We start from the raw sequence: 23,563 nt of genomic DNA on the forward strand, positions 1-23,563 counted from the left end.
GCATGCTGGTGCATACCTGTAATCCCAGCTACTTGGGAGGCTGAGGCAGGAGAATCGCTTGAACCTGGGAGGCAGAGGGTGCAATGAGCTGAGATCGTGCCATTGCACTACAATCTGGGCAATGAGTGAAACTCTGTCTCAGGAAAAAAAAGGAAAATTAAGTGAAGTTGTGGAGGAAATCATCATCATAACATTGTTTTGGATTTGCTGGATTTGAGATGCCTGTGCAAAATTCAAGATGTAGATGTCCTGGATAAAGCTAAGCATCTAGAATTCAAGTAAAAGATACAGAATCACATCTTTTATGAAGAACAGGTCCTAAAGTCACTGTTAGGCAAAAATTGCAAATAATAAAAATCATCTTTGGAAATTCTAATTTAGGAAGCTCCCCTCCAAAGGAGACCCACACACTATCTCTTAATAAGCCAATCCTCTAGCACTAGAACAAACTACTATTCCTTTAGTTGAGTACCAAATGATCACTAAGTAGAAGAATGAGAATATTAACTTGCATTTTTAACTGTTTTTTTTAAAAACTCTCTACCATTTGTAGCTGTCATGTATATGTGTTGAATTTCTTAAGTGAAAAGTACATATGATGTAAATAAATCATATACATTTAGTCTTTAGTGTAAACAGACAGTAAATGAAGTCATGGTTGACAATGAGACACAGGGAAAGTATATTAGTTTCCTACAGCTGCAATATCAAATTACTATGAAATTGGTGGAATGAAACAACACACATTTTATTACATTTATTCTCTTACAGTTCTAGAAGTCAGAAGCTGGAAATCAGTCTCAAAGGGATATCAATGTGTCAGAAGGGATGGTATCTTCTGGAGGCTTCAGGGGACAATTTGATTCTTGTTTCTTCTAGCTTTTAGAGACTGTTGGCATTCTTTGACACATAGTCATATGACTCCAATCTCTGCTACCAACTCTAAACTGTTTGTTTCTCTGACTCTACCTGCATCCTTCTTATAAGGACCATTGTGATTAAATCAGGCCCACCAGGATAATTTTCCCATCTCAAAATCCTCAATTTAATCACATCTGCAAAGCCTCCGCTCCTTTTTATTTTAAAGAGATGTGGTCTTGCTCTGTCACCCAGGCTGGAATGCAGTGGCACAATCATAGCTCACTGAAGCCTCGAACCCCTAGGCTCAAGCAAAACTCCTGTCTCAGCCTTCCAAGTAGCTGGGACTCCAGGCACATGGCACCATACCTAGCTAAATTTTTATTTTTACTTGATTTTACTTTTTTTTGGAGACAGGGTCTTGCTATGTGGCCCAGGCATGCAAAGTCCCTTTTGCCATATAAGGTAACATTCTCAGGTTCTGGGGATTAGGACATGAACATATTTGGTGGGTGGACCATAGAGAATATACAAAAATAAAGGTACTGGTAATTGTCTAGTGTGTAAACTGGATGACGGGTTCAAATAATTCATTTTGCTATTATGGTTCCTAACATATATAATACATATATTCATGTGTATATAAAATATTATGTAATTAAGACATTATATAAAGAGTAAAAAGGTAGAAACCAAACTCTTAAGAAACAAGGATAGTCCAATGAATGGGCAAAAGATAATGTATGAGATGGAGTAAAGCCAAAACAAAAGTCCAGGGAAGAGTCTTTCAAGAATGAGATAGTCATCTTTTTGGATAGTAATGGTCACATAAGATAAGGACTGAGAAGAGTATTTTCAATTAGCAACAGGGTCACTGTTGACCTTGATCAAGGCTATTTCAGTGGAATGGTAGATGCCAAAGATAGACTGCTTTGGGTTGAGGAGTGCATGGGGGGGTCACAATTTGGAAAAAGCCAAGTGGACAAAATTCTGTTATATATTTACGCATAAAATACTGTAAATAAGACAAAATCCAGGATGTTCTGATAAACCAAACAAGAAATTAGAATCTAGGTAAGATTTACAAAAAGAAGGAAAGAAGTGGACAGGGAGGGGAAGGGGGGAGGGGGAGGGGGAGAGAAGGGAAGGGAAAGGAAAGGAAAGGGAAAGGGAAAAAAGGAAAAGGAAAAGGAAAGGAAAGAAAAAGTAGAGAGGGAGAACGAAGCCAAAAGGAAAAGAAGCTACAAAAGAAAGAATGATGATGATGTTGAGGAGGTGAAGGATGGTGATGATAATGTTCTTTTTATAATTTTTCAGGCACTTATAGCATATTCCAAGCACTGTACTATGCATTTTATATACTTTACAAAACAGGAATTATTATGTCCATTTTACAGAACAGGACACAGAAACAAGGAAAGCACAGAGTTAGGAAGTATCAGACCAGGAACTCAAATGCAGGTAGAGTTGACTCCAAAACTTGTGTTCTTAACTAGTCTGCTAAACTAACATGATAGTAGCTCAAGTATGAAAAGGCTAAGAATATAGCCTAACAGCATAGCTAATATCATGAGCCAATAGAAAATTTCTAGAAAAGGGTCTTTCCCAAAGCTATGGTCCAGGACACTGGTAAGAAACTATAAGGGAGTTGGCCACAAAAATTTGAACTTAAAGCCAAAATACTAAATCTGGAACCAAAATAAAAACTTGAGCCTTAATGAGGGACAAGCAGTAAGTATGGACATAAACCACAGACTTCATCAGTAACAGAATAACACTGTTTAAAGTCTCAACTAAGGAAAGAAGAATCTAAAATTTGTGAAACAAACTCAGATGCATGTCATATCCATTCTAGTACTAACTACGCACTAAAATGGTATGCTGAGACATTAATAAAATGGAAGACAAGACTACCACATGATAATCAGTCAGAGATGAAAGTGGCACAGGTGGCTGTTGAAGAAAATTCTCCTAACTACCCTAAGTCTTTTAGGCAGTATCACTGAAGAGAAAATACATGCTCATCCAGGGAATTAGATCATCTAAGCTGCCAAATTCAAAGAAAACTGTAAGTTGATCTTTGCTGGGATGTTATACACAATCCTGGCTCAACTACCCTGGCACATAGCATACGAATATTCTGCTATCATGAATTCTTTAAACACAAAATTATAAAGAAGAAACTATCTCTTCACATGAGAACTTCTATTATTATTTATAGTTAAGTGAGTTGGAAGACCTCAATTTCCAAATCTTTTGTCATATCCTTCAGAATAGGTGAGTTAAACAAATTCCAGTAAGGGTGAATTGCTTTACAACCCTGGGAAAACATCAAACTATAATATAATCACCAAGAGACCATCTAAAATGATATGGTTCATTTTAGTGAGATGAAATAATATAACTATGCCTAGGTGCACTATAAACATTGGCTATTAAAACCCTTATTATTAGGGCCAATAAAAAGCAGCTTATAGAAACTCTAGTTGTGAGGATCCTGTAACAGACACTTCTGATGTTCATGTCACACTCTCTTGGCCCATTTGTCATTTCAGTCACAGCTGTAGGAGCTCATACTACCATTATCCTCTAGCATCCCACCCCAAGGGAACCCATTATGCCTTGGGGTCTTCAGAAGCACAAGTATAGCTTAAAGCACAGAAGAGTTAACATCTTTAATCAAGGGGGAATGAGAACTTATGGATAAATGTTCAAGCCTTCCACCTTTCAAATGGGTAATACTGAGTAGCATTCTACACACTGCTCATGAGGTTTCTCTACTGCTCACAGCAACAATTGCAATGTCACGCTTTTTTCTTTATTCCCTGTCTCACTCCCCAGGCTTCTCACTCCTATTTCCCAGGTAAGCTCTCAAATAAACCACCTAGGGTTATGTTCTTGTCTCAGATTCTACTCTAGGAGAAGCCAAACTAAGATGAAGCCCTCCACAAACTCTGAGAAATGAGTATTCAGCCTTTGCTTGAACACTGCCAGTTCTCAAAGCAGATGTTCCAAGAGCATACATCCTAGTAAAGTCTGTAGAAATGCAGCCTTTGAAACTATAAAAGAAACACAAATATTTGTTAAATGGGTGAACAAACATTAGCAAAGTCTCAGAATTCATTAGGAAAAAAGGTAGGAGGTCAGCCTATAAAATATATACAAACTATAATTTTCCCTGAAGATAACGCTATATAAAATAATCCTGTTCTAAATTTTTGACCAGGAGGTCCCATGATCTATATTCATACAATTGCACAAGAATTACAAACATTAAGTATTTTATAGTAAGCCCTTAATCTGTTTAACCTGACTCAAATCAAGTATTTCCACAGGATTTTTAAACTGGGTATCAGAGAAAGGGATTTTCAGTCCCTCCCTGGTAATAAAGCTGTAAGACGTAAACCTGAAAAAAATTCTATCAGTTATAGTATCAACCACATGTGAAAAAAACAATCTGCAATCGTAACTGTCATTCAGAGACAGACACAGACAAATTAGAAAAAGAGCCCAGTAGCTTTCTAGCTCCAGTGTACCTGAGACTAGCTAGGTACACCCTTGCCTTTTCCATTGCTTGGTAATGTATACCTCTTGCCTAAGCCAGTCATCTTAGTTTTTAGGTTCCTGTCACTTGTGAGAAAGGTTTAACACAATAACTTAAACACAGGTATAAACAAAATACTGTATAAAACCTAATACTATCTATGGAAGGGCTACAAAGCCTGGGATCCATTAATCCCCCACTCTGATTTTATATATATGACTGTATTTCGAGAGAAAAGTCAACAAAACTTCCATCAGTTACTCCAAATAGATCTCTGACCGCCACACCCTCTCAAAGAAGATGTATTGTTTGATGGTCTAAACCAGTGATTCAATGTATTTTTCTGCCTCTGCATCACTTACATGGGCAACAAAATTTCATCTTTTATTTAAAGTCATAATTTTCAACCACAAGTACATGTGTTGTGAAACACTTTCTCTATGCCATTTCCAAGATTGTGGTATGTGATTGCCTCCCTTTCTCCCACCACAGTTGAGAATCAACTGGTTAAAAATCTGATCATATAGGCCAGGTGCGGTGGCTCATGCCTGTAATCCCAGCACTTCGGGAGACAGAGGCAGGTGGATTACTTGAGGCCAGGAGTTTGAAACGAGCCTGTCCATCATGATGAAACCCTGTCTCTACCAAAAATACAAAAATTAGCTATGCATGGTGGTGCACACCTGTAATCCCAGCTACTTGGGAGGCTGAGGCACAAGAATCGCTTGAACCCGGGAGGTGTAGGTTGCAGTGAACCAAGATCATACCACCGCACTCCAGTCTGGGGGATAGAAGAAGACAAAAAAAAATCTCCTGGTCAACATGGTGAAACCCCGTCTCTACTAAAAATACAAAAAATTAGCTGGGCATGGTGGCGCGTGCCTGTAATCCCAGTGACTCAGGAGGCTGGGGCAGGAGAATTGCCTGAACCCAGGAGGCGGAGGTTGCGATGAGCCGAGATCGCGCCATTGCACTCCAGCCTGGGTAACAAGAGCGAAACTCCGTCTCAAAAAAAAAAAAAAAATCTAATTATATAAAGAATATATTGAGTCACTTTAGAGTCTTTAAATTCATTCAGACATGCTAAGATGCAAGAAATGTTCAAATTTAGCTTCAAAAATAACCCATGTGAGAAGGTGGGGCCATTACCATGGCTTTTTTGTTTTTCTCTGTCCTCTAGTCCTTAGCCCCTGATTCAGGCGCAGCAACAGTACAAGGTAATGGATAGTCACAGTTTTCTGGATGGACAATGATAAAGGAAACTCCAAGGAATTGGGTTCTAAAAACATAATATAAATATAACCTAAAAAAGAAGTGTCCAAATAAATGGAAATTAATAAAACGCCTCTAAATAATCTACAAGTCAAAACAAAGTCTCAAGGGAAGTAAAATATTTTGAACCAAATGAAAATATAACATATCTAAACCTGTAGCATGAAACTAAAGCAATTCAAAAGAAAAAAACTTCCTAGCTCGTTTTATGATTCCAGCATTACCCTGATACCAAATCTAAACACAGTACCAAAATAAAAAAGAAACAAACTACAGATCAGTATCATTCATAAACATAGATGCAAAAATCCTCAACAAAGTAATGGCAAACCAAAATGTGCCAGTACATGAAAAGAATTTAACAACACAACTAAGTGGGGTTTACTGAGAATGCAGGCTGATTCAATATTTGAAAATCAATCAATCTATCATATTAACAGCCTAAAGAAGAAAAACAAGACTACATCAACTTATGTATAAAAGGCATTAGACAAACTATAACATCCATTCATGATGAAAACTGTTAGCAAAGCAGAAGCATAAGGGAACCGTCTTAATTTAATAAAGGGCATTTCTACAAAAAAAATCATTTAACAAAAACTGTTAGCAAAGCAGAGGCATTAGGGAACCTTCTTAAGCTAATAAAGCGTATTTCTACAAGAAAAAAAAAAAAACCTTTAACATTATACTTAAAGGTGAAAAACTGAATGTTTTCCCTTAAAATAAGAAAATCAGTCAAGCTGAGTGGCACACACCTATAGTTCCAGCTACCTGGGAGACTGAGGTGGGAGGATTGCTTAAGCCCAGGAGCTCAAGGATGTAGTAAGCTATGACTGCATCACTGCACTACGGCCTGGATGACAGAGTAAGGTCCTAGCTCTAAAAAATGAAAAGTAAAGAAAAGAAAATTTTAAAAGCTCCTGGCTACCCAGGAGGCTGAGGTGGGAGAGAATCACTTCAGTCTGGGAGGTCAAGGCTACGGTGAGCATTATCATGCCACTGCACTACAGCCCAAGTAACAGAGAAAGACCCTGCCTCTTAAAAAAAGCAAAACAAAACAAAACAAAACAAAAACTTCAAGAAGAAGAAAATACAGAAAAAAGTCTTCACAGCCTGGGGTTAGGCAAAGAGTTCTTACACACAACAATGAAAGCACAATCCTTAAAAGGAAAAATACAAAAAACTTTTACTTTGTGAAAGATGATGTTAAAAGAATGAAAGAGAAAAATTACAGATTGGAAGAAAATATTTGAAAATTACATATCTGATTGGTAGAGTTCAGGACATGCTACCCCAAAATATGCCACCTTGTAATACTGAAAAAATGGCAGAAGTAGGAAGGTACCTTTGACTTTCTTCTCCCATCCCTTCTTCTCTGAAGTAGATTATTGTAATCCCAGCACTTTGGGAGGCCGAGGCGGGTGGATCACGAGGTCAAGAGATCGAGACCATCCTGGTCAACACGGTGAAACCCTGTCTCTACTAAAAATACAAAAAATTAGCTGGGCATGGTGGTGCGTGCCTGTAATCCCAGCTACTCAGGAGGCTGAGGCAGGAGAATTGCCTGAACCCAGGAGGCGGAGGTTGCGGTGAGCCAAGATCGTGCCATTGCACTCCAGCCTGGGTAACATGAGTGAAACTCCGTCTCAAAAAAAAAAAAAAAAAAAAACAAACTAGGATTATCTAAACTTCCCTAGAAAGAAACACTGCTACCCCTGAAGACAAATGGTCCATCACACAGATGAATCAGAACAAACAGGCTTTGCTAAGTTTCCCCCAGTTTATTACCATATACCAAATCCCCTTTGTTCTATCGTATTTCTCCCTAACTATGCACTCTTCACCGAACCTAAGTATAAAAATACACAAGTTTAACTATTTCTTTGGATCTTTATCTCCTCATGAAAGCTCCCATGTTGAGGGGAACATCACACACCAGGGCCTGTCGGGGGACTAGGGGGTAGGGAATAGGAGGGACAGCATTAAGAGAAATACCTAATGCAGGTGACAGGGTGATGGATGCACAAACCACCACGGGACATGTATACATATGTAACAAACCTGCACATTCTGCACATGTACCCCAGAACTTAAAGTATAATAAAAAAAATTTAAATTTAAAAAGAAAAATAGAACTACCATATGATCCAGCTATTCTGCTACTGGTTATATACCCAAAGAAAAGGAAATCAGGGTGTCAAAGAGATAGCTGCACTCCCATGTTTACTGCAGTAGTATTCACATTTGCCTAGATAATGGAATCAACCCAAGTGTCCATCAGCAGACATATGGATAAAGAAAATGTGATACATATTCACCATGGAATACTACTCAGCCATAAAAAATAGTGAGATCCTTTCATTAGCAGCAACATAGATGAGCTTGGAGGACATTATGTGAAGCCAAATAAGCCAGGCATAGAAAGATAAACTCCACATGTTCTCTCCCAAATGTGTAAGCTAAAAAAGTTGATCTCATAGAAGCAGAAAGTGGTATACAGCTACTAAAGACTGAGAAGGGGAAGAGAAAACAGAGTTTGGTTAACAGATACAAAATTATAGCTAGATAGAAAGAATATGTTCTTGTCTTTTGTAGCACTGAAGAATGACTATAATTAACAATTTATATTTTCATACAGCTAGAAGAGTGAGTTTTGAATGTTCCCCACACAAATGATAAATATTTGAGGTGATAGATATGCTAATTATGCTGATTTGATCATTACACATCATAGACATGTATCAAAATATCACTCTGTAGCTTGTAAATATGCACAATTACTGTATCAATTAATAATAAAAGTTCATTTTTTTTTAATGAACAATTTTTTTAAAAAAGCTTCCATGCTACATAAAACTTACATTAAATACATTTGTATGGTTTTCTCTTCTTAATCTGTCTTTTGTTATAGGGGGCTCAGCCACGAACCTAGAGAGAGATATTTTTTCCCATCCATGACAAAGAATTTGTATTCAGAATATTTTAAGATCTATAAAAGCTGAACAAGAAAATAACATGATTAAAAATGGGCAAAAGACATAAACAGATACTTCACCAAAGTTCAACATCATTTGCCATTAGAGAAATGCATATTAAAACTACAATGAGTTAGCCATCATAGAAGTACAAATCAAAACCAGAATGAGATACCACCTTATACTCACTAGGATAGTTATAATTTCAAAAAGACAAATAATAACAAAGTTGGAGAGAATGCGAAAGACACTAGAACCCTCATTCACTGCTGGTGGGAATGTAAAGTAGTACAGCCACTTTGGAAAACAGTCTGACAGTTACTCAAAAGGCTAAATATAAAATTATTACATTTTATCCTGCAATTCTACTCCTAGATATATGCCCAAAACAATAAAAACATATGTTGACATAAAAACTTGTACATGAATGTTCACAGAACACTATTCATATAGCCAAAAGGTTGAAACAATCCAGGTGTCCCTTAAAAATAAAATGTGGTTTGTCCATACAAAAGAATACTATTCTTCAATAAAAAGGAATAAAGTACTGGTACATGCTATAACATGGATAAACCTTGAAAACACTATGCTAAGTGAAAGAAGCCTGTCACAAAAGACCATATATTACATAATTCCATTTGTATGAAATGTCCAGAATAGGCAAATCTATAGAGACAAAAAGTAGATTAGTCGTTATCTAGGCCTCAGGGGTAAGCGACTGCCAATGGGTACAGAGTTTCCTTTTGAGAGATGAAAAGGTTCTAAAATTGTGGTTTTGGTTGTTCAACTCTGTGGATATACTAAAACCCATCAAATTGTATACTTTATATGAGTAAATTTTATAATACATAAATTATAGCTCAATAAAGCCATTCCAAAATAAAAATCCATAATGAAATACCATTAAACACTTATTAGAATGGCTAAAATTAAAAAAAACTGAGAATGCTAATGTTTACAACGATGCAAAACAACTAAAACTTTCATATGGTGCTGGTGGAAAGCAAAATGGTACAACTCCAGAAAACGGTCTGACAGTTTCTTGTAAAGTTAAACATATACTTAGCTATGACCCAGGAATCTCCCACCCAGGTATTTACTCTAGAGAAACAAAACCATAACTCACATAAAATCCCGTACATTGCCAAAAACCAGAAATAATTTGTATATCCTTCAATAGGTAAATGGATAAACTGTGGTACCTCCACACAATAGAATACGACTTAGCAGTCAAAAGGAATAAACTATCAATACATAAAACTTATGTGAAGTTCAAAGGCATTATGCTGATTAAAGAAGACCATCTCAAAAGGTGATATACTACATGACTGCATTTACATTACAATCTCAAAAGTGTAAAACTATAAAGACAAAAAGAAAGATAACGGATTACAGTGGTCAGGGAAGAATAACATGAGGGACTCTGGGGTAATGTCTTTGGTATTCCGTGCCCTGAAACAATACCGTTAAACTGTTATTTACATAATATTACACTTTATTCTATACTATGATTATGGTGGTGGTTACACATAACCATACATGCGTTAAAACTCTAAGAAGTACACACCAAAAGGAAAAAAGTTAATTTTTCTTTATAATTTTTAAAATAAAATAAATCCAACCTAGAGTCAACTTTTTTCCTTGGTTCAATTTCAGCTCACGAAACTATCATCTCTGATAATCTCATTTAAATAAAAGTACAGTATATAGTTCAAAGATCAACACTGACAAAATGGAAAACATCCTAAGGGGTACCAAGAGGTAGAAAAGCATCAGGAAATTTGATCATTAATAAACAAACTGGACATGCTAAGCCTGGAGTACAGACTTGCAGGAAGAATGAGTGATGACAAATGTCTTCAATTATCTGAAGGGCTGACAAGTGTATACAGGGTTAAACTTGTTCTATATAGTTTCAAAGAAAAACATCACTTAGTAGTAAGTCTAAAAGTATAGTGTGTTTTCTGGGGTTATCAGAAAGTCACCTAACTTCCTCAACAACTAGATAAATCAAGAAGCAGGAAGTTCTAGCGATTCTTGCATTAAATAGAGTTGGACTTAATGATTCTAGAGTTTTCTTTCAACTTAAACATTACCTAAATCTATGAACTGTAACTCTAGAGCTAACCTACAAAGACACTGAACATCTAAAAAAGTAATCTTTTCTGCCAAAATATCACATTTTATTGCACAAAAGTAAATATTACAAAGCAACTTTAAGTTTCACATTTTTTAAAACGTTGAACACAAAATCTGAACAAAAGCCATATTATGAGATGTATTTCCCAAAATCTCATTTGTACTACAAATATTAAAATTAAATTCAAATTACTAATGTCTAATTAAGCCTAATCTTATTAGACTTAAAAGGCAAAGCTATAAATTTCATGCAAATTTCTATAAGTATATTGAAAAAAATCACTTGAAAAAGAAGTACTCTTTCCATACAAAGAGTGGTAGTCCTTAAAAGAGCCAACACATCTGTATTCACTTTAAAGCTCATCAAGACAGACTGACATTTTTAGGAGAAGCATATGGCTTGCTGAACAGTCATCTAGAACAGAATCTTTTGTCTAGCAAGCCCTATTCAAGGACCATTTACTTATGTATGAAGTGGCTGAATAAAGGAAAAAACATATTTTTGAGTCCTAGAAAACACAAAGAAATAAACTCTTCATCTAGCTTTAAGAATACAGCAAAACATATTGCAAAAGCAGCCAGATTTTACTGCCAGAGACAGTTCTCTGAATCACTGAAACAATTCAAACACAAAAGAATAGAGAAGCATGAAACTTTCTTAGAGAACTACATTCAGTCAAAGACCACCTCCCTAAAAAAACCTTTTCCATTTTAAAAGAAAAAACTTTCTTAAAATTTTGAAGGGCAGAGTTCAACAGCTGTGCTATATTAAACCTGAGCCCTTCCAAAAGGAAGAACAAGAGTCTCTAGAGAGCGAGAGTAATATGGCCTGCTTTCTCCAAAATTGTCAAAATGCCTTCTTTCCCTCTAAGGAAACTTTCTCCAACAAAATACCTCTTATGTGCATGGGTGAAAAGCATACAACTTAATTTAGATTAGAAAAATTTGCAAAACTGGAAGAATTTTTGTTTCTGGAAATCTCCCTGACCTCTCCCAAGGAAAAATGTATTTCCTAAGTCTTACAAGATATAATATGGAAACTTAAAAAAAAAAAAAAAATCAGTTTTCAGCTCTAGCTTCCCATTACAATCACCATAGAACTAAGTCTCAACCTAAACTTACTGAACCAATACAGACTGGGGCCAAGGGATCTGAATTTTTTAGGCACACGACACATAATTTTGATGCACAACAAGGGTTTAAAAACCAGTGAACTAAAGAATGATCCCATAAAGGAAAAATTAAGTCTAGTGAGTCCAGACAAAAAGTAATGGTCACATCTGAGCAACTAACTAGTTCTAAATTACCTAAAGTTGTACTTACCTACCAAAATACTCAGTAACAGACAACAGAATAGAACTTCAAGCAAGAATTCTAAATTGCTCTGTTGAAAAAAGAAAAATATTAGAATAGTTAATTAAACTATTCAAATATTTAGATGAAAGTTGTTACGAAGAATGTGGTCACTGCATAATTCAGGTACAATAAGGTTCCGTCAGGATCTTTGGACTTCTACAAGCTAAAAAAGAAACGTCATAAGAGCTCATGTATTAAATATAAGTATTTGTTAATAAAGGGCTCAAGTCTTTAATCACAAAAAGTAAACTTCTGCCATCATCAGAATTTCATTAAGCATACTTGGTTTTACACAAAATTCTAATAGATTTAGTTGTTTGACATTCAAATCCATGATAAATGAAAACGGGGTGCTAAAACTGCTAAAGGGAAGCAGACCAGTCAAGGAAGAATGCAACACTATTAAAAAGCAGACACGAAAACTCAGAAAGCATAAGAGACACTAAGACACTTAATCGTTTTTAAAGGCAACAGAATTCAACTAATTTTCCTAATGATCACTGCAATCAATAAGAAAACAGAAAAAAAAAATGTCCAGTATATCCTATTTAATACATACATTACATATTTTTTAAGAGGGTAGGTAAAAAAGTATAATAATCAAGTCACCTATGGAAAGTCCCTCACCAAAAATAATTACAAAATTTAGGGCAACAAAATTATTAGCTTAAAAAAATAAAAAACTAATTGTGCATTTGAGACTCTCATTGTACAAATGGAACCATGGAGCAACAGTAAAGATAAAAGCATCCCATAGCCTCTCAAATAAAGAAGACACTTTGCTAAAAGGTAGAAAAAACAGAGGACACTAGGTTTTGAACTGATTATTATCAGACATAATATTCCTCAGTGCAAAAGTCAACATATTCATTTAGACTGCTATATCAGACTACAGTCAACCCTCTGCATCCATGGGTTCCACAACATGGCTTCAATCAACCTCAGATTAAAAGCATTTGAGGTGCCGGGCACAGTAGCTCACGCCTGTAATCCCGGTACCTTGGGAAGCCAAGGTAGGTGGATTATGAAGTCAGGAGTTCAAGACCAGCCTGACCAACACGGTGAAACCCCACAGTGAAACTCTACTAAAGATACAAAACAAAAATTAGCCGGCCATGGCGGGGCCAGCTGGAATTAGCCTGTAATCCCAGCTACTCAGGAGGCTGAGGCAGGAGAATTGCTTGAAGCTGGGAGGTGGAGGTTGCAGTAAGCCAAGATTGCACCACCGCACTCCAGCCTGGGTGACAAAGCAAGACTCCATCTCAAATATATATATATTCAGGGAAGGAAAAAATTACATCTCTACTAATCACGTACAGTCTTTTTTTGTCATTATTTCCTAAACAATACAGGACAATTATTTACAAAGCATTTACATTGCATTAGGTGTCATAAGTAATTCAGAGATGATTTAAAGTACATAGGAGGATGTGCAGAGGTTATATGCAAATACTACACCATCTTAAATCAGCGACTTGAGCATCAGTGGATTTTGGTATCCCTGAGGAGTCCTGGAACCAATCCTTCATGGATACCATAGGATGACTATATTTCCAGGCAATGTAAACTTAAGTAATTTCACTTCTGTACCTGTTTCCTCATCTGAAAAATGAGGATAACAACACCTGAGTTGATAGGATTACTGTGGGAAATACATGAGATAATACAGGTGAAGTCCTTGGCACAGTAGCTGATACACAGTAAATTAAAAATAAATGTTACTTGTTATTAATTTTGCTCAGAATAAATGATTCTCAACTTCTATCAAGCTATATGTTTTAGAAGCTTTTCCATTTGAAATTGTTTGTATTCAGTACAATCTGTATTCTGTCTAAATTCTATGTATACCCCACCCCAAACAGATCTCTTTTAGCAGATATTATACAGGAACCAAGTTGCTCCATCTTTCTCCATTAAGTCCCATGTATTAACTTTTTAAAACTTCACATAGTTACTCTTCTCCAAAAAAGTTCTCATGTTCCAGGGTACCCTTTCCCAAATAGATTCATTTCCTCTTGCATTTTTAAATTTGATTACAAAAGAAGTGTCTGAACACTTGTCAAAATGTATGAGTACAAAATCCATTCATAAGACTTCAATCCAAAAGGTAACAGAGTTCTAGGTGAATAGCCTACACTCAGACACTGCAAATAATTGCAAAGAATACGTGTCATAAATTATATTCATATTTATGTAGGCTAGTGCCTATCTGGCTATAACTAATGAAGCTATTAAAAGAAATACTGTGTAATGCTCCCTGTTTTCCTGATAATCACTCATCTCTAAATATGTATTTATTCATCTATAAGATAAGCATTTACCTGCTACATGCAAGCCATTACATTAGGTGCCATGAAGTACACAAAAATAAATAAAAATATGGTGGTTGTGTCCTCGAAAAGCTTGTGACTTCACTGCTGATATATTGGTCCATGTGCTAAAATCTCCTCACTTGCAAAGATGTGTGTATACAAAATAGAGTCAGCATATAGGTTGTAATGCTTAGGTAACCAACAATCCAAACACCTTTGTGGCTTACAGTGAAGGTTTATTTTTCACTCAATTTATATTTTACAAAATCTTGCAACAAGAATCAGTTTCTGCTTTGCACTATGTAGTCTACATTCCAAGATCTGGGCTACAAGAGCAGATCCCATTTGAAGTACGCCTACTTCACATCAGAGGGAAAAGCAATATGACAAAACACAGGACAGCTCTCAAAGCTTCTGTCTGACATGACATATTATTTCCACTAACATTTTACTGGATAAAGCAAGTCAATGGGCCAATGGTTTTTGGATATATCATCCTGTTACAGATAATGGTATGAATACTTTAAGCAATAATACCATCTATCACAGTAGTTATGACCACGATTAAAGAAATGAAAAATATTCAGGCTATTTAAACCAATAATAAAATTATCACTTATTTAGGGAAGGCTTACGTGCCAGACATTAAATATTAAAATATTTCATTTTCCGGCTGGGTGCAGTGGCTCATGCCTGTAATCCCAACACCTTGGGCGGCCAAGACAGGTGGATCACTTGAGGCCTGGTGTTCAATACCAGTGTGAAAACCCGTCTGTACTAAAAATACAAACTTAGCTGGATGTGGTAGCAGGTGCACTACAGTCCCAGCTACTTGTGAGGCTAAGGCAGGAGGATAACCTGAGCTTAGAAGGTGGAGGTTGTAGAATGCTGAGATCGCACCACTGAACTGTAGCCTGGGCAACAGAATGAGACCATCTCAAATAATAATAATAATTTTTCTAACAAAAATTCAACAAACATGCCTGCTATTGATGAAAACTAAGTATAGGCATTTGGAAAAATTAAAAGAAACAAAACAATAAACCTATTAGGAAACATATTAGAAACCTTTCAAGCTCTCAAAATTTGGCTTGGATGCGTTACAAAGATAGCAAAAGTAGCTGCCCCTTGGAGAGGAATTTGTTTATTCAGTTTATCTGATGTAGAAGTGAACCTATTGGTCTTAAGTGTCCTATATTTGGTCTGAGCCTATTTCCCAGCAAGGTATTAACATACACAAAATTCTTGTCAACCTTAAGGACTGCTACTAATTGGAGGTTCCAATTCAATTCCCCAATGAGCTGAAGACTCAATTTCATGCTAGTTTATTTAATGCTGAAAAAAGAAATACAGCAACAGACCAAAGCCACAGATAAGGGCATAAATAGGCCTCACAAACAGGTCCCATACACTCAGTCCCCACCAGTCATTAATTAACATCCTCTGGTGATTTAACATCCTCTGGTGATTTAACATCCTAAAGACTTTTTTGAGGAAAACACAAGACCTAGTAAATATTGAGAAGTGATGATACAGCACTAGGTGAGATAAGTATACATGAACACAAATAAATGAATAAATAACATCACTGCATCAAATATCTTAAATGTTGCTACTTTGAAATAGAGTGCCATTTCATCTGGCTGATAAATCCATTTTGAATATGTTTACCCCGGAAAAACCCTTAGGAAAGTCAGGGAAAGTAAGGATAAATGTAAGACAATTTAGGGCCAGGTGCAGTGGCTCATGCCTATAATCCCAGCCCTTTGGGAGGCCAAGGTGGGTGGATTGCCTGAGGTCAGCGGTTCGAGACCAGACTGGCTAACATGTTAAAACCCCGTCTCTACTAAAAATACAAAACTTAGCTGGGCGTGGTGGGGGTCGCCTGTAATCCTAGCTACTCGGGAGGCTGAGGTGGGAGAGCTGCTTTAACCTGGGAGGCGAAGGTTGCAGTGAGCTGAGATTGTGCATTACACTCTAGCCTGGGTGACAAGAGCGAAACTACATTTCAAAAAAAAGTAGACAATTTAACCTGTTCTGTCCCTCCTCACATTCAGTACAATGAAATGAGAAGCACTTGGAAACTGAGACCAACTCTAGAGCACAAGCTCAATGAGTAACTAGATCAGCTGAATCACCCAAATTAATTTTTTATTCCTCGTTTGTATATGTTGTTGCATTATTTGTTTTGCTTTTTACTGATATACTATAATTGAATTTATGTTAATGTAGCAGCTAACTGCATCCTTCCTTTTCCTCAGTTCCCTACTCCACTCCTTATCTTACTGATTCCATTTCCCATATTTTATTCAAGTAATCTGAAATATTACATGATTTGCAAATGTTTTTCTAAGCACTACAATAAAATGAATTTTAGATGTAGATTTCCCCATTAATTGGTTCTTTCTACTCACCTTTTTCAGATCCTCATTAAATCATAATGGGAAATCAAATCATAATGGGAAAAGAATGCTTAAGGAGGAAGAACAAACAGTATGTAAGGGAGAGGTCTATAAATTTCCCTCAAATTAAGATGAACATGACAAGCTCTTGGGGTAAAAATGTGGCACAGAAAACAAATAAATGTGTTAATTTGTATTTTAAAAATGACTTCCTTTGCTGTTATGTTTTTTAAAGTTTTTTTTTAATTTTATGATTATACGATTTATTTTCAAATCTCTTACATTTGCAGGCAAAAACTCTTTAAGTTTGGACATGCAGTAATAATTATCATCAGAGTTCTCAAAATCTAATGTCATCTTAACTTCAATTACTATAATTGCTGACAAAATGGCTGTGACTTAAACTTACAGCCACGTTTAGCCATAAACCAGTGGTCCCTTCAAACTTGTTTTCAGTTCTGGGGCTACCATGAGTACATTTTTATCTGGGAATGCACAATTAATCCCTATAATGTGTACGGGGGAATTGGTTGCCGCTATATGAGCTCTAAGTTAACCAGTGGAGTATTTTACATTAGAAAAATACTTTCCATATATGGAACACTTAATTACAAACATCATTTGCCTTTCCCCAATCTTAGCACCTTATTTTTGAGTGACTATTTTATGTATTTAGTAATCGTTTTACTAATGCCTTCGAGCCTTTTCATAAGCCACGGACCCGACTGGGACACTCTCTTGTTTCCCACCCAACACCCACTATTTGAAAACCCTTAATAAAATTCATCCTTAAAAATTCTTTCGAATTAACTCATCCTAATTATCTGCATTCCATTTATATTTAACACTACATCAATTAGCATTCTATTAGAAATTCTTTTCAACTTTTAACCACTTGCATCCCTCCTACCCCCTTCAAATCTCTCCATCCAGTTTTTCCGTTCTTTGTTCTAATGTGTGTATTTATGTATAGTATTAGTACTATAATAAAAGACTCAAGAAAATTCTAAAAAATAGAAAATGGAAGACTAAGTAATCCAGCAGAAAAAATCATCACAAAAATGCTTCAAGGAAAAAACACTAACAACTCAATCAACTGACAAATGAATCTGACAATACTTTGGAAAAGTACTTTAGGTTCTCAAGAACGCAAAGAGCCCTCAGCAACTCAATTCAATCCCTGAATCACTGTGAGGCTTTTACAAAACTGTTGATGTAAAACCTCCAAGCATTACCATCAGCCTTTTAAAACTCACCTGCCAATATTACTAGCAGTGCTATTTTTACTAACACTGAATTCCAAACAAGTTTTCTTCTCAAGCAGACTAATGAACAAAAAATCTTCCTGTGCAGAAACCAAATTAAAAGCACTTAAAACCATGTAAGGAATACAGTGATTTAACCCTTCTGTAAGGACTGTAGTGGTGGGCAAACAGATGACAAACGGAAGGGACGCAGAAAGTGGAGACAGAAATCAGTGAGACTCCTCCCCTTCTCTGAGGGCTAAGGTTCAGCTTGCAGCTCCGGAGGCAAACCCTCCCTACAGACCCTCTCCCTCAGCCACAAGCTAAAAGTTTCTAGGAAACCACAGGTCCTCCTCCCCAGCCTCGCACTCAGGCCCTCACTCGCCTGGCCAGCGCCAGTGGATAGCAGACAGTCTCTAGTCCACCCGACCCCTCCCGAGAAAAGGGTCACCAGAGGACGCTTTCCACGAGGCCTCCTCCGGGACTCAGCCAGCAGAGACTCCGCAAAAATGGAGGAACCCAAGAAGCTTGAAGAAGAAGTGTGACAATTCTGTTACCTGGTCGGAACCTTGGAAACGGAAAGGGCAGCTACAGCCACTGCCCTTCTCCACCACAACGCCTGCTTCAGCGCCACTGACATTGAGACCGCCGCCATCTTGCTGCAGGCAAACACTAGGATGAGAGGACGGATCACCGCAAGGGACTAACTTCCTTCGTTCTCAAGCCAGTGCAATCGCAATGTAGCGAAGCTCTGTGCGATGTTCCTTTTAATACGGGGCTTAAAAAAAGAGGAGAAACGTTTAATTGAAAGAATTAAGACGAAAAATGTATAGGAAGAAATGCAAAAGTGCATTAAATGTAAATATTACCACCATAAACTATAATCTTTACTGGTTGTTAGGACTGGTGTTTTGCAATGATAATGAAAAGACCAAAAGAAGGTACTTGCAAATTTAAACACCTGCAACTCGTAATTTCTTGAAGAAATTGTAATATTTGGGGCTGAGCCCACTGGAAAAGTCGGAGAGCTCTTTGGGTCCTTAAGAACATAAAGTAGTACTTTTCCAAAGTATTGCTAAATTCACTTTGCAAGACCTCAAGACAGGGCTGTATTCAGTTTGGTATTCTGTAGTTGTGATGTTCACATTTTCCAAACGAAAAATCTGGATACATAACCTGGCAAAGGATTATTTTTTGACATGTAGATTTATACGAAGAATCAATAGAACATAATATTTTATGTCACTGTTTCCCCCAGTAAATCCTGAATGTGTGTGTGTTCATAATCCATAGACACAAAGAATGATATTAAAGCTCCATGCATATAAAACAAAAATTATCTTCCAATGCAAGTGTTGGAAACCTGTTTGTATTGTGGACTTCTGACCTTAAAGAACAATGATTAACTGAGTTATATAAAATAAAAAGCAGGTTAGTTTTGGGTTTTGTTTTTAAAGACATTTGTTTAATGAGTTAGTACCTTCCTGCCTTTTTAAGCACATGAAAACGTAATCTTCATTAAGTAAATAGGACAATGGGAGGATGGGCAATGACTTAGTTTGGCATTATGGACCATTAAAGGAAAATCCAGTACATAAGGGAAAGGGGAAGAGAAAGAGAGAAAAAGTCATACTCAGGAAAAGAGAAATGCACAAGACGAAGGAAGGCAGGGGAGAGACGCCTCAGAGAAAATTTTATTTTAAACTTTTCATTTTGAAATAATTATAGATCCACATGAAGTTGCAGAGATAGTACAGAGATGTCTTGTGTACCTGTTTCCCCCAGTGATTACATCTCATATAACTTTAGTACAATATCAAAGCCAGGAAACTGGCATTGATATAAAGTATTTGTATTGTCCTGTGTCATTCTATTGCATATTTGTGTAAACACCACCATGATCAAGATACAGAACTATTCCACCCTCACAAAGATCTCCCTGGTGCTACCCTTTTTAGTAACACTTGCCCTCCTAACCCTAGTGATCTCTACACTGTTTCTATTTTTATAATTTTGACATTTTGAGAGGTTATGTAAATGGACTCATGCAGTATGTGACCTTCTGAGATTGGCTTCTTTCACTTAGCATAACACACCTGAGATCCATCCAAGTTGTTGTGTGTATCAATAGTTCATTCCTTTTTATTGCTGAGTAATATTCCATGGTATGGATGTACCACAATTTAACCATTCACCTATTGCAGAACATTTTGGTTGTTTCCCATTTTGGGCTATTACAAATAAAACTGCTGTGAACAATTGAACATAAGTTTTTATGTGGACAAAAATCTTCATTTCTCTGAGATAAATGCCCAAAAGTGCAATTGCCAGGTCATATGATACATGTATGTTTCATTTTTTACAGAAATTAAAGACTATTTTCCAGAGTAACTGTAACATTTTACATTCCCTCCAGCACTGTATGAGAGATCCAGTTTCTCAATAACCTCACTAGCATTTTTTATTATTGCTATTTTTATTTATAATAGCATTTTCTATTATTGCTATTATTTTCTATTATTGCTATTTTTTATTTCAGCTGAGCTAAAGTAAATAATGAGTGCATAGTAATACCTCATCACGGTTTCAATTTACATTCATTCCCCTAATGGCTAATAATGTTGAATGTCTTTTCATGTTTTTATCTGCCATCTGTATATTCCATTCAGTTAAATATCTTGTGTCTTCTGCCCATTTTCTAATTAGCATTATTTGTTTTTTTTTCCTATAATATTTTGAGAGTACTTTATATACTAGGTGTGTCTTTTACCAGATAACATGATTCACAAATATTTTCTTCAATCTATACTTTGTATTTTCATTCTCTTAACAGGATCTGCCACAGAACAAATATTTTTAATTTTGATAAAGTCCAGTTTATTCATTTTTTAAATTTATGGATTGCGCTTTCGGTGTCATGTCTAAGAACTATTCTCCAATCCCCTGTCCTAATGATTTTATCTTGTTTTCTTTCAAAGGATGTTTTAGTTTTACCTTTTACATTTAAGTCTTTGGCTCATTTTGAGTTAACTTTTGTGAGTTAAGTTTTCCATTAATAGGTATGAGGTTTAGGTTCAGGTTTTTGCTTGTGGCTATCGCATTGCTCTAGCACTATTTATTGAAAAGCTTATCTTTCTTTCATGGAGTCCCTTTTGCTCCTTTGTCAAAATATCAGTTGGCCATACTTGTGGGTAGCTTTTTCTGGGCTTTCTATTTCTGAGAGAAATTTTAAGCCCAAGGGCGGCTTTGATGTTTGGGTTAACTTTAATAAAGATTTTCTATGCCAAGGAGTAATGGGATGTGTCCCAATGTTCATAGAGCAACTTACTATAGCCCTGTTACTGGCCCTATCAACCAAAGCTCAACCTCTCCACCTCCCACCTATTCTGGTCCCCTGCTTCCATGGATCTGAATTCTCCAGGAAAGCGTCCAGTCTCTAATCTCTTTGTCTTTCAAACAGCCTGTAATCCAACATCAGCACTGCCAGCACTCCAGTGGAATCTTTGATTCTTTTCACCTTCTGCTGGATTCCCTCCACTCTCCATTCCTGAGGTCCTTTCTGAACTTATATACAGGATATAGGCCTAAGAATGGAACAGAAATAACCTGATATATGCATTTATTTATTTATACTATTTCACCTATACCATAGGCTGTACCATTAAGCTTACTAGAATGTCTAGGTCCAAATACTATTTTGTTATTTCAGTGTGCTGCTCCAGAGCCTTTCACAGGGTGTTGACTAGTGGAGTCCACCTCTTAGCCTTTTCTCTAGTCATCCTCCTTGCCCTTCAGATCACAGCTGTGGTCACAACCTTCAGAGTCACTCCCCGTGGTAGAAACTACATCCTACAGGCATTTTTCACCTCTAACACCCTTGCTGAGAGATCCTGACTCCTATGATAGAGATTAAGCTTGCTGTATGTTGGCTTTCCCATGAGCGCCTACGGCTAGCACATGAATATGTCCAAAGACAATGGGATCTGAAATCCCTTTTAAGAAAGAAGACTCCTGAAAAAAAAAAAAAAAAAAAAAAAAAAAAAAGAGACATGCAAGAAGAAATACCTCTTTTCCTGCCTCTGAATGCAGTTCTATGAGGACATAATGCCTAGAATTGTGACATCTTCTGAACTTGAGGGGACAAGCAGAAGAACATAGCTAACAAGAAGGGGTGGAGGAATAGAGAGCAGGAAAGAGCCCAGGGCTTTGTTGACATCATTGAGCCAATCCTGAAACAACTTCTAAACCAACCCTGATGAAAATACCTCCAAATTTCCTGTTGCATGAGATAGTAAAATGACTGAATTGTTTAAACCTCTATTAGTTAGTGTCCAAAGCCTCTTGTTCTGCAAGATGTTTCACATACAATCACTATAGACAAGATGTTTTTGGATGTCCCACCTCCAAAAATGTCTTTTCCGATGATGCTTTTTTGTGAAAAGTACTTCTCTGACTTTCCTTTATGTCAATTCTTTTTGTAGACGCTCCTATCATCATATCTTCCTTCTTCATACCACCTCTCATGCCTCAGCTTTAATACACTATCATCGTCACTTTCTCTACAATGTAAACCTGAAGACAAGGATCATATCTGATTTTGATATTATTTACCTGACATATAGCCTAGTCCCTCACATACAGTAGACTCCAAACAATGTATACAATAAGTGAATGAAAGTAATTGCAACTTTTAAAATGTCAAAAATGAAAAAAAAAAAAGTGCTATCTCTATTTGCTATTTTTGCTTAGGAAAAGCTCATGCAAATTAATGTGATTTTTCTCTTGGGGGTACAGATCTTATTGGTTTCTAAAATTTCATCTTTGATCAGGTGTCATTTCCTGAAGAACTCGGTGGGATATTGGGGATAGGAGCTCCATGTTGCTGGCAAGAGACCCAAAAACATAAATTTACCTTTTACCAGGCTTGCATTAAAAAAATTTAATAACTTCTTTCATTTCCTTATTTCTCACATTTCAAATACAGGATATAGACCTGAGAATGAAACAGAAATAATTTGCTGTGTGCATTTTTTTTTTTACAACTTCAACCAAACTATACATTCTACCAGTAAGCACAGTAGAGTGCCAATGTCCAAATACCATTTTATTACTTCAAATAGGAGCATTAAAATGTAAATTGACTTTACTTTTTGCTTGCACTTCATCCATGATGGGAAAAGAAACAGTTATCTTAGACTTTCTGATGGCATGTGACAGTTACAGTGGACCCAAAGTTGTCTGTTTTTAACTTTTCCCTTTGCACATGAGTATTTGGTAAAGCATCTAGAAAAAGTAAAGTAAAACCAGACATTTCTATCAGAAGTGTAACATACAATCACTATAGACATTACAAAATTCCACCATCACTTATTGGCTACAAACTAATTTTTTTAATCACATCTCATTTTTCACTGCCAATTTATTTGAAAAACTTAATTCTTGTCATCTTATAAAATTGTCA

General features: G+C 36.4%; 1 protein-coding gene across 3 annotated transcripts in view; it reads right to left on the bottom strand.

Annotated features, from left to right (window-relative positions):
• The window catches only part of NDUFS4 (NADH:ubiquinone oxidoreductase subunit S4), a 115,658-nt gene extending 96,860 nt beyond the window's left edge, over window positions 1–18,798 (bottom strand). For 2 of the 3 annotated variants that reach the window (XM_032281010.1, XM_032280999.1), the window contains exon 1: window positions 18,660–18,798. In XM_032281010.1, the coding sequence (XP_032136901.1) occupies window positions 18,660–18,757 (98 nt within the window). In that variant the 5' untranslated portion in view covers window positions 18,758–18,798. The remainder of the gene's footprint in view (window positions 1–18,659) is intronic. The other variant, XM_032280989.1, reaches the window with a different exon arrangement.
• Between the last annotated feature and the right edge of the window lie 4,765 nt (window positions 18,799–23,563).

The sequence above is a fragment of the Sapajus apella genome, unplaced genomic scaffold (assembly GCF_009761245.1).
Source record: "Sapajus apella isolate SASKATOON/1434 unplaced genomic scaffold, GSC_monkey_1.0 scaffold1, whole genome shotgun sequence".
Taxonomy (NCBI): domain Eukaryota; kingdom Metazoa; phylum Chordata; class Mammalia; order Primates; family Cebidae; genus Sapajus; species Sapajus apella.